This window comes from Parasteatoda tepidariorum, chromosome 2 (genome assembly GCF_043381705.1).
Source record: "Parasteatoda tepidariorum isolate YZ-2023 chromosome 2, CAS_Ptep_4.0, whole genome shotgun sequence".
NCBI classification, from domain to species: Eukaryota; Metazoa; Arthropoda; class Arachnida; order Araneae; family Theridiidae; genus Parasteatoda; species Parasteatoda tepidariorum.
The window spans coordinates 26497666-26509825 of record NC_092205.1 but is presented as its reverse complement, the minus strand read 5'-3'; the positions used below and the strand labels follow the sequence as shown (position 1 = coordinate 26509825).

Below are 12160 nucleotides of genomic sequence, written 5' to 3'. Positions count from 1 at the left end.
ATCATTTTCCCCCCTCCAAATCAGTTCTTCTGGACGTAGACTGTTCTTCCTCCGTGTTTTGTTTGCTTTGCTTAAAGCAAAACTAATAAAGCATGTTTAGCTAAGCATTTAACTTTTGCTTGAATATAAATGTTAGTTTCCCGACACCTTACAGCCAAGTGTATTTATTTGTAATAGTTAAAAAGTTGCAGGATTAGAAACATAAGAAAATACACCCACAAAGAGAGGAGTCGACATAACGTCTTTAGTCAGCTGGTGGCATTGGAGCTATTGAAATGCTAGGCGGAAAAGCATTTTACAGGCCATGGAAATATGCTTGCGGTTGCAGAAATGTAACTAAACCTTGAAAGTAACTTCCCCGTTGATTAAAAAAAAAGGTCAAAATCAATCATCAAAATGTCCGTCAAAATCATATCAAAAACAAAAACGTAACAGAAATCTTTAACGTAACTTAGAATATCGCAAAACGATGACAATAACGTAACTTTTCACATGCTTGCTTCCAGAACGGTCTTTGAAAACTGATATCATTATTTGATTGTAGACAGCTTACAATCAGGTAACAGCAAGCATGCTTCAAATGTAGCTGCGGGCTGGTTATGGGGAAAAAAACATTTGCTAAATAAAATTCTTTCGAATCAAATGTTGATTATTTATTGGTTTTTATAAAAGGAGAAGCAATGAAATGCTTTGACATTGAACTCAATAATTACAAAATGAAACCCTTAAGAAAAACCACCTCTGTGTATCGGCCTCCTCTGTTTACGACCATGCAACCTGGCAATCCTCCACAACAAATGCGGAAAAGATCAAATTAGAGAGCTCTTTTTAACGATCTCTGAAAAAGATTGACAACCTAATGTTACAGTCAGAGTGCACTAAAGACGATGTTGAGGTTTGAGTTCGAGATTAGTTAGATAGTTTTGAGTTTCCTGTGCTAGCAACATCTTTCTTGTTTTTTATATTCTTTTGATGTAAATAAAGGTTAAATTTTCAGTTTGTTCTACGTGACTTTCAGTCTGATTTGCTCTCAACAAAATCCAATATTTGGTGCCGAAATAACTCGGTAAGTCATACTGAACTTGTTTTAATTACTTTCGTCAATGGGAGCGCCTAATAGGAGTTGTCAAGCAATGTCTACAAAAGGTACTCGGACGAGTACTTCTTGACGAGGAAGGTCTGTCCACGGCCCTCATTGGAATAGAAGCCGCTCTGAACAGCCGACCATTGGTATACGAAGATGGAAAAGATGACAGTTCCACAGCCTTAACACCAAGCCATTTTTTGAGAGGACAAAAACTAACGGCCATTCCATCCAGCCCAAATAACAACACAAAGCTAAGAAAGATCTACAAGCAGCAGCAGGACTTACTCGACTGCTTCTGGAAAAAATGGTCCAAGGAATATTTGCTTCAATTGCGGTCATTTCATCAAGTTCGTAATCAGGACGATATCATTAACGTTCGAATTGGCGATATTGTACTTCTACAAGAAGATGTCCGACCACGGCACTAGTGGAAGAAAGCTAGAGTGGTGAACTTGCATGAAGGACGAGATGGAAAAATAAGATCCTGTGAGCTGAGAGTTAATGGTCACAATATAACCCGTCCGGTAGCTCTGGTCATCCCCCTCGAGGTCGACCAGGGTGGGGAGGATGTTGAGGTTTGAGTTCGAGATTAGTTAGATAGTTTGAGTTTCCTGTGCTGGCAACATCTTATTGTTTTTATATTCTTTTTGATGTAAATAAAAGTTAAGTTTTCAGTTTGTTCTACGTGACATTCAGTCTAATTTACTCTCAACAAAGTCCAATAGACGATGCTATTTAGTTTTAGAGTAGAAATTTAAATTTTATAAAAAAAAGTTAATTTAGAAAAAACTAAACGTCTCAAACAAACAAATTCTCATTTTTTAAAGAAAACTAGTTTCTATGATATGAAATTAAGTGCAATCTTAAACCAAAAACATAATCGCTTATTTATTTAAAATAGTTCTGTCATTCATAATTTGTAAATTTATTTTTACACATAATTACTGTAGTAGGGGTCATTTTTATTGATACAAAATTTTTTATTCATTGATCCGATTTTCATGACACTGTAACGTATCAAACTATATTAACGAAAAGTTCTGTTTTTTTTTTCGTTTTTTCTTTCATAAAAACATTTATTTTATAACAACAAATAGAGTAATGAAATTAAAGCTTCAATAACGGGATAGTAATAACTTTTCAAACAAATCTAGAAAACCCGTAAACGGGTTAGTACAAACCTCAAATTCGAAGAACAAAATAACCATTCTCAAAATATCAACAACTCTCTGTTGTTCTAAAAATTGTCTCGTGCTTCTAATTTTATCGCCTGCTTTTATTTTTTATTTATTTATCTCTTTATGTGTTTATTTTATTTTATTCATGCTTTTGCTAGGCCGTTATTTTTTAAAAATATTTTTGCTTTTATTCATGCTTTTGCTAGCCAATTATTGTTATAATATTTTTAGACTTTATAAGACCAACACAAGTGACATTTCCGCACCAAGAAAATAACCTTAAGTAAAATTGAAATCGCTTGCGAAAAATCATGTACTTTCGATAACATTTTGAAGTCAATGGAAGTAAACCTCTAAGAACGACCAACCTCCATTAACGACCATATTACTGTGGAACAGAGAGTGGTCGCTCCCAAAAGGTTTCACTCTTCAATGGAAAAAAATATAATAAATGACAAATTAACTTAAATAAACTTATTTTTAATAGCTGAACAAAAATTAAGCTTATTACACCCATAATGTATTTTTTTATTTATTTATATCTTTTCCCTCTTATTATTATTTTTTTTTACTTAGTTCGGTTTATTCTGATGTGTTCAAAAACGATAAAACGTCACTTTTAAAAAGAGAAAGAGATTATTAAATTATTGACTTAATAATCGTCCGCTTTAAGAAGCTATTTGGGTTGTTTTTTTTTCCTTCCATGTACTAACTCGTGGGTGCTAGTAAAAGCAGCTGTTTGAAAAAGCAGCTGAAGAGAATATCGGTCTATTTTTTAAAAGGGTAAAAGGGGTTGTTAATTGATTACTAATTAAGACTTCGGTATTGCACTCTTTTTCTTGACTGTACTCGTCCATAAGTTTTTCAAAATAAGATCGTTTGTTTAATTAAAAAATTGAATTTTAACATTCGTAAGGAAAAATCCTTTCAAAAATTTGCTCTTTGTTTTCCATTTTTTAAAAAAAATTACATTTCTTTTAAGGTAAGTGAAATATTTTTATTTTAAGATTACAGTAAAATTATTTATTTAAATTGTATTAATAACATTAATGTCTAGTAATGAAACATATTTTTATTTTACAAATTCATAGTTAATTTTTTTAACTAGTGATTTTTATTGGTATACTTACTAATTTTATCTGAATGAAACATTTAGATTCGATATTTGAATTTAGATGTTTGAATTCAGATGTTAAATCAAAACAAAACAGGGTATTATTACAAACAATAATTGCAGAAGGAATAACCCTGCAGATGGTACGGAAGAAATAAAATCCTGTCAATATAACAAATATCGCCATAAATAATTTATTTACGTTAAACTCTTTAAAAGTTAAAGTTTCTATGTGAGAAACTCATTACCATACAATCATTTATACTCAAAATAAAAGAATATAATTAACCATGAATATTCATAATTCAATCTAAGCCGTCACCAATCTAGTCGAATGTTAGAATTAAAATAAAGAATGCAGTGAATAATGCCTCGTAATTTCAATTTCGGCTTCTTTTTTCTTTTTCTTTAATGATTAGGGTTTTGTTTATTCGCGATTTTTTTCCTTTGGTTGTTTATTTTTAGTCTTTTAAGGTTTATATTTATTTATATAGTGTACACTTTATATATGAAAGTTTAAATTTAAAATTGTTTGGGAAATACTGTTTTGAACTCGTCTCGAAAATTAAATTGCCCGACGCCCCCCAAATATGCACTTTTTACTCTTATATGATCTGCCAGGCTTGTAAATATTTAGCGATATTGTAAAATACTGATTAATCTCCCCTCAAATTTTGAAGAAATCCTTGGAAGGGGCGAATCAATGACACCGAACCGAAAGGAAAGATAATAAATAAATTCGATTATATTTGATAAGACCTAAATATTACTGAATTTAAATATCTAAATAAGAATTCATTAAATAAAGTCTCATAATTTTTTACTTCTCCAGTAATGCTTATTTTTATTTAAAAAAAAGTTTATAGTTACATAATTTAATCGCACACCTTTAGTGCCTTGTGTTTAAGTATTTCGTAAAGAAGTTAATCTTTCGATTTGGTATTTACATGAAATAAAATAATCTTTTATTTTAGAGTTTTTTTTAACATTAAATTCGGACAGGTATCACGCCACAGTTTTTATAATGTAGAATATTCAATTCCAAATTTTGTAAAATGATTTAAGACATAAATTTTGTTTCACGCAAAGTTACATCTTCAATGAGTTGCACCTTTGCAAAATTACAGCCTTAAAGAGTTGCAACTTGGTAGTGATGAAACCTTCCTACGTAAGTGTGGAGGGGTTGTGATTCGCTATTTTTGCTGACAAGGAGAGAGAGGATGGAGAAATAGGTAAAAAATATTTTTACATAATATTTTAACAGCTCTTAATGTAAAGTTACCGGGAAGAACAACAAATAGGCATAAAAATCATATATATATATATGTAAAGAAAAAAAAACTAAATTATTTTGAAATTTTGTAACTGTTTTGATAAATGCGTTTCAGTTTTGTCCATGGCTTTGTAGTGTATTTTTTAAAATAGTTTTTCTTAATTATTTACGATTTTTTTTACTCTGAATAAAGAGCGGGTATTCGGGTTGTTATTGCATATGAATAAGATACATCGGAAACATTCATCTTAAATCTCTCTGTTTGGGAAAAATCTTCTTCAGAAAGCACTAAAGTTGGCCATTACGCTAAAAATTACCAAAAATGCCATGCACTTCAGCTAAGTCAATTTTGTAAAACTCTGTCATGAAATTACAATTGTGATGAACAAAGAAAGACACGCTATTACAAATGACACTAGTTCATGACATTACAAATGTTGTCAATGAAGAACGACATGACAATACAAATGACATTCGTTCATAGCTCCCCAAATATAATGAACGAGGAACCACAGGACATTACAAATGTAAATAATTAATTATTATCATCATTGTCGTATTCAGAATGGCATTTAGCAGTAAGTAAATTTTTATAAATGATTGTTTTAAACTAATATCGATAAATCAAAATTTGAAATGATTATAAAAATTCGATTCATCGGAATAACTATCATGAGTATCGACAACAAATAAAGTATTTACCAACTCAACTGCTTTCTCAATCCGATCACTTTCAACAAATCCCTTTAATCCACAAATCCGCATCCCCCCTTCCCCTTAAAAGACCGATATGGGTTTTTAACCCGCAATATATCTCACTTTGCCCCAAAAGGATTTTGTACAATAAAATTGGGAGGAGGAACACCAGAAAAAGGATGGCTAATGATTTCCCCCCTTTGCTCCAGGATGGAGTTCCATTCACATCGATTAAGTTCCATGCACCAAAAATCCCTCTATTCTTTGGTTGTGGGTCCCCAAAGAGGGAGGGGGGAGGCTCCGCGTAATCCGGTTGCAGTTACAAGACCGATAAACATCTCCAGGGCTATTGAGGAGGAGGAATAATAATTGTGAGGATATGGTTGAAGGCAAAGGTAAACAAGGAACTTATTTCTCCGTCTCCCCTTTCCAGCGATGAATATTGAGTTCGATACCTGCACACGGATTGTGTCGGATAAGGAAAGAAGACATTTTAAAGCGGATTGCTCTTCCAGAAATAAAAAGACGGGGGGGGGGTGAAGTTAGTGTTATGCTGATGTTATAACATATTGCAGTCTTTCTTCTACTCTACAATTTATGTATTTAAGCTCTTTTTTTTAAAATATATTTATTATTCTCAAGCGTCTCATGGAATGGCGAGTGAGGTCTGGTTCATTCTCATGCGAGTTATGTGAGAATGTTCTTTTTTTAGAACTCTTGCATATTTATAAGGAGGTTTATATTGAGACATTTTAACTTTTTTCTTTCTGGTTGTGGTGCTGTACCTTATGACCGATGTCATCATTCTTTTTGTACCTCGGAAAGGAGAAAAAATTGGTTGCAAAACCATTTCAGTTTTAGTTTGTTTTCGCAAGGAATTAATGTTCTTGATTTCCTGGATTTATTAACTGCTATTTTTCGCCTAAGGAAACAGTTTTGTGTATACGTCATAATTTTCAATAAGTCTTGGTATATGCTACCAACAAGGTTTATTAATTTCTCCCGAAAATAAGCTAGTTATAAACTGATTTTATTGTCTCCTTTTTGGGAACAGAAATAGCCAAGCGTTGTACTTGAAGCTGTTTACAAAGCCATTTAAATGACAATTTTTTTTTAAAACGAATAGCAAGCCATTCTTGTAAGTGTAAAGAGTATATAACAATTGTTCATAACTATTAGGTTAAGTAATTTTTTCCTTTTCCGTCTCTTGCAAGCTTCGTCTATGTTGTAAACGGAAAGCGAGTCTAATTAAAAATTAAAAAATCTCTGATTATTTAGCAATTGTCATTTAGTGAAAACAATTTGTCATCTGGTTTTTCAATGTTTGAAAAGTTATTCCAACGCTGTTTCAACTGAAATGTTCCACACTTTTTTTAATACATTTGAAATTTTAACAGCGAAAATTTTTTATGCTGTTGCTTAACGTCCTTCTGTTGTAACTGGCAAATTATGCTGAGTATTAAAATAATAATAATAATAATAGATATGAATAAGCTGATTTTTTTCACGATTTTTCTGACTGCCTCATTGCTTAATAAGTTTTCATGCTTAATTCAATCATGCTTAAAATTAGTCAAGCAAAAATAGTTTAGAAAACGTTCAATGTGTTTTTAATAAACGATATTTTTATTTAATGTTAAAGTCATTTCAAAGTTCCACTAAAATAGGGGATTGCTTCTGAGTACTTTTTGTAAATAAAAATATTAGTGTCAAGTATTTTCATTGGTGGGTAATTTAGATAAAACATGTCATGAATTACTCAAATACTTTATTAACACGAAAGTTTTATTTCCTCTATTGCCTTGTTTCAACTGCAAAATGTTCGTCATTTTTTTATCTCAATTCAGTTGCCACCGGAAAATAAACAAATTCACCCTTTTTGCAATGTTACGTTGTGGTGGGTAAGGGAGCTATTTTCTTAAAATTTTAGAAACCCAAAACTCATACCTTCGTTAGAAATGTTTTTATGTTTAAGAAAAATGTTCTTCAACCACCGTGTGAGTTAGCAACGCTGTAGTCGTTCTCGACTTCTTTACCTCTTCAAGGTATGATATATTTGACAAAATTCAAATCTTAGCTAAATACAGCTTTCTTAAAAGGACGTTATACCGTGGAAGGAAATTTTCATGACAAATTCTTTTTCACATCCATAAGTAATTTAAACTAACAAGCTAACTATTTTTTTTAAAGTTGAGATAAAAGTGAGTTCAGGTAAACTTGGAATAAAACCATGAAATTTGAAATACTGAAAAAATATTTTCAAAATCGTATTTAAGATATCTTGAATTATTTCAGGATTACATCCACACTACGTAATCCTGATTAAACCTCTCATAATTTGTTTGCATTTTAATATTTTAAAAACAACTTTTTAGTAATTGAAACTTCGTGATTTAAACTAGATTTTTAACTGCCTGAACTAGCTTTTCCTTTATTTTATAAACTACCAATGGAATTTTCAAAATATTAAAATGCAAACAAATTATGGGAGGATTATTTTAGGGAAGTTACATCTAGTAATAATTTATTAACATTTCGATGTTATGAAATTTTTTTTTCAAGGTTTGAAACTCTATGTCTTACTCTACGTTTACCTAAACTCGCTTTTCTCATAACTTTAAACTTCAGAAATGGATGTGAAACAGTATTTGCCATGAAAAATTTCTCCCGCTGTATCGCGTTTTCTTAAGCCTAAATAATAAGCTTTAGCGGCTTACATAGTGTACGTAAACATATTAATGCTCTTAATTCCATACACATCTACAGAAAATTTGAACTAACTTTCCCTGCACAACTTTGCACCCCCTCCCACCTCGGAGTGCACAATATAAAGGATGGTGTAGAGGAGGGGGCAGAGAAGCGATTGCTGCGAATTGTAGTTTGATGAAGAGAGAACTTTTTCATGAACTTCTATTCCATTGTGCGCGTGTGTATAGAATGTTCTGAAAAGATTCGGCGGTCTCTTTTCATGAAGTTGCACGTGGTCAGAAGTGCCCAAATCGGGAAGTAGTTGTACTCTCGTTTTGTCAAAAGGAGGGGGAGGGGGTCATGCCACAAAGTGGGTGCAGCGTGGGGTGATGACATTTTTTTTTTAAGATATTTTGAAAAGTAGTTTTCTATTTGTCACATAATATGGATGAAATAAGAATTTTATTTTCCATTCCCACACAGGGCTTGGGCAGCTCTTTATAAACCTGAAAAGTGATGGCCAATTTGTGTTTAAAACAGACTACGTTTGCAAGTTGTACAGTTAACTTTATTTTTAGAATGTAAATTTTAAATTATTAATATTTGTGGTAGCCAATGCTTCTTATTAATTTTATCTGATAGTCCATAATACTCGGTTAGCCACCGCCGGGAAAAATTTGAAAATTGGTGACAAATATTTTGTGAACCTGTTAGAAATTTCACAGATTTTAATTTCATTTCAATTTTAGGAATCGAATTGGACAGTTTTACCAACTAGATATATTTCCTTTAATTTAAAAATACATTTTGGTAGTTTGCTTTAAAAATGTATAAGTAGAAACAATATTTTAGGCAATACTTTTCTATCAATATTCAAATTTTTCTATCAATTTTCAAATTTTTCCCGGTTGGCTAATTTACAATCCAGCGACGCTTAACAACTCGTTTTCTTTTTGAAGCTTTTCCTTTTGGCTATAATTCGTTCGTTCGTTCGTTGTAGTGGAACTGGGAGTATGAGGCCTTACGGCCCTCTTTTTGTGGCTATAATTGGACTTTCCCCATCAATTATAAAGCAAGCTTTTTAAAATTTGTTTATATATTGAAATTTGTTCTATAAAATATGTCAAGCTACAGGTTTTTAACAAATTTATTTTTTTATTTAAGAAAATGACAAACAGGCGGAGCGGGTTGTTAAAAGTCGCTGGATTGGAAAATAGCTCCCGGTTGTGACCACGCTGAATACACAACTAAGAGGAGGGACAAATAACGGTACTGCACATGCTTGTACACATTTATGCATGATGAAAGAGATAAAGCATAAATAAGACTGAAGGCGAAACTAAGCATACCTGCCTTACGAAAACTGAATTTTTTAAGTGGTGATAAGATGATAATTGAAAATTCAATTTATTCTGAAATGTGTTTGCGCTTGGACAAAGATTATTCTCACCGTGATGTAACGCACGTAAGAGGAAAGAGTATTCTAAAATTTAGCTACTGCACAAACATTAAAACGCCTAACTATTAAATATTATTTGCAGAAGTCCGAATCATTAATTTGAGAAGAGTGGGTTAATATATATATATTTTTTAAACTCTAAAAATCAAGACATCATAATATAAAAGCTGCTGCCACTGAGAAAAACTTTCCTTCAAAATGGCACCTACAGAAAAACAAAAAAGTGGAGCAAGTTAAGTCAGTTACTGTTTCAGCGAATCAATTAATCATTAATTTAGTGGTTTATTGACTTAGAAAATGATTTCACGATTGATTTATTCATGCAATATTTCATTCTTGTTTCATTAATTATTTTGTAATTTAATTAGTAATTCATTGGTTAACAGTTTTTAAGGTCACTGCGAAAATCTTTTCTTTATGGTAAGAACGTTTCAACTGATAGTAGGAACTTTTCTTAATGGTAGGAAGGTATAAATCTTAATTTTTAAAATTAAATCTTTAATAATTTTACCTACCATTCCAAATTAATCATTCAAACATGTTTATATAAGATCTATTTGTCAATTATAAGTTTTGGTGAAGTAGCTTAATTTCAAGAAAAAAACTCAATATTTGAAGTATCATTATACTCCCACATTTCATTCAAGCATCACTGGCTGCGGTCAATGTGCGGGTGGATCAGTCTGCGTAGGGACCGAGGGTGTGCAGTATTGGTCCTCGTTAAATTGTGTTATCGTAAAGTGCTCGACTTCGCGTGCAAGTCGTTGGGTTATCGAAGCGGGGGTGCCATCCTCTCTGCAGAGGATCAAAATTGTGATGGCATGTCTTCGGATTATCCTCGGGGATGTTTCCCAGACCGTCGCCAATGGTTATTTCCGTAGCCTTGTAATTTTGAACCCAACCCAGAAGACAAGGGAATTCCTTCATCAGGCATTGGGACAAACTAACCTCTGTGGAGTACTTTTTTGAGGAAACTAACTCGCATCTGCGTTAGATGGGATTCGAACCTGCGTCACCTCATTAGGAGGCAAATGCTCCATTCTCTGAATCACAGCGACTCCATACTACCACCTTGTAAAAACTTTACGAATTACCATGCAAGAAAGCAGCTCTAGTTTCACTTTTGGTGAACTCACGTAACGAGATAAATGTTCAGTTCGTTTTTGTGGATTTTATAAGGAAGAAAATTCAAAACTAGTACTAAAACTATATCATAATTAGCTTTTTCTGTCCTTGATACTTCTATTTTATAGTGAGCTTACTATATCTTTTAACACGTTGACTGCCGCAAGCGTTTACATTGAAATCTCCTTCATGCCACATGTACAGCTGTACGAAGCGTATTCTGCTAAGTACTCCCACCGATATTTTAATAATGCGAGTCACAAGAATAATATCTCGCTCCGTTTGTTTCCATGGTATCATGTCTGTTTATTTGTGTCCGTTGCTTCATATCTGTTTCTCATCTAGCCACTTTACGCGATCAGTTTGAAACTTTGCTGGGTTAAGAGGACTTATCTTTACCCTACTTCTTTGAAATTTCGAAAAGAAAAATGGAAAACTTATCTCTTAGTGAGTCAAATAGCAGTGAACAAGAAAGCTTCACAATAATTTTCGTAATAAATAATTTTTGTATAACTTTTATAACAATTCAACAGTTTCGTTACTTCCTGGGAAATATCTTTTCAAATACATACGAATATTCTTCACAAGTAGTCCAATAAGCGTTACCCTAATACGGGTGACGCGGCCCGATCAGAAACTTTGCTGCCACCCGAATATGAGTGACGCGGCAGTCAACGCGTTAATACGATTTTATTAACTGCTATTAAATATATACTTGCTTATTTCTGCCTTCACAAAATGAAAAAAAATTATAGATTACAATCGAAAATGAAATGGTTTTACAACCAGTTTTTTTACCTCAGGAAATTTACAGCTGTAATACAACGTATTTCACTAAATGCACCCAAGCAGTTGATTTGAGGACAATAACTAGAGATTTGAGAGCTGGGATTAGCGAATTAGAATTATAAAATTGAGATCAGGGCTGAAAGTAAAACAGAAAATGGAAGAAACTGGTAGTAAAGCCTTTTTTTAGCTGGTTTTCGAGAGGTGTAACTTATAAGCTCGTACTATTCGTAGTTATAAACTACCTACCATTGTTTACTTTTTTCTCCGGTAAAAAGCAGTTTTATATGCATATGATAAGTGTGAAAATTTTTTGGCTGATATGGATGTTTTAATGGTCCAGAAAGCAAACTAACAATGATTTTCCAATCAGATTTCGCTCATTTCCGTCTAGATGTATATGTTACGGCCAAAGCCCGAATTCGGCCAATTCGCGATCTGGCCGGCCATTTCCCGAAATCAAGAAAATTTCGGACTTTGGCCGGACTTCGGGCTTTGGCCGCAACATATATAAACCTTCAGTTCTGAGCCGTGAAGGCTCAGGGGATAGAGCGTCCGCCTTCCAATGAGGTGAGTCGGGTTCGAATCCCAACAATAACTGGTCGATACAAATTTCGCATCTGACTTGCACCGACCACAGTGCTGACCTAAAATATCCTCACTGATAGATGGATCACGAGTTATATTACCCTTGCCGTCAGGCTAATCATGGCTGATTTTCGTAGTTTTCCTCTCCAAATAACGCAAATGCGGG

The 12160-nt window shown here is 32.9% G+C and overlaps 1 protein-coding gene across 1 annotated transcript; it reads left to right on the top strand.

The window, feature by feature from the left end:
• The first annotated feature begins 859 nt into the window (after nucleotides 1-859).
• LOC139427155 (uncharacterized) lies at nucleotides 860-1515 on the top strand. The gene is made up of 3 exons (XM_071187997.1): nucleotides 860-895; nucleotides 998-1066; nucleotides 1147-1515. Exons 1-3 carry the CDS (start codon nucleotides 860-862, stop codon nucleotides 1513-1515), a joined length of 474 nt encoding a protein of 157 aa, XP_071044098.1.
• The last annotated feature ends 10645 nt before the right edge of the window (nucleotides 1516-12160 follow it).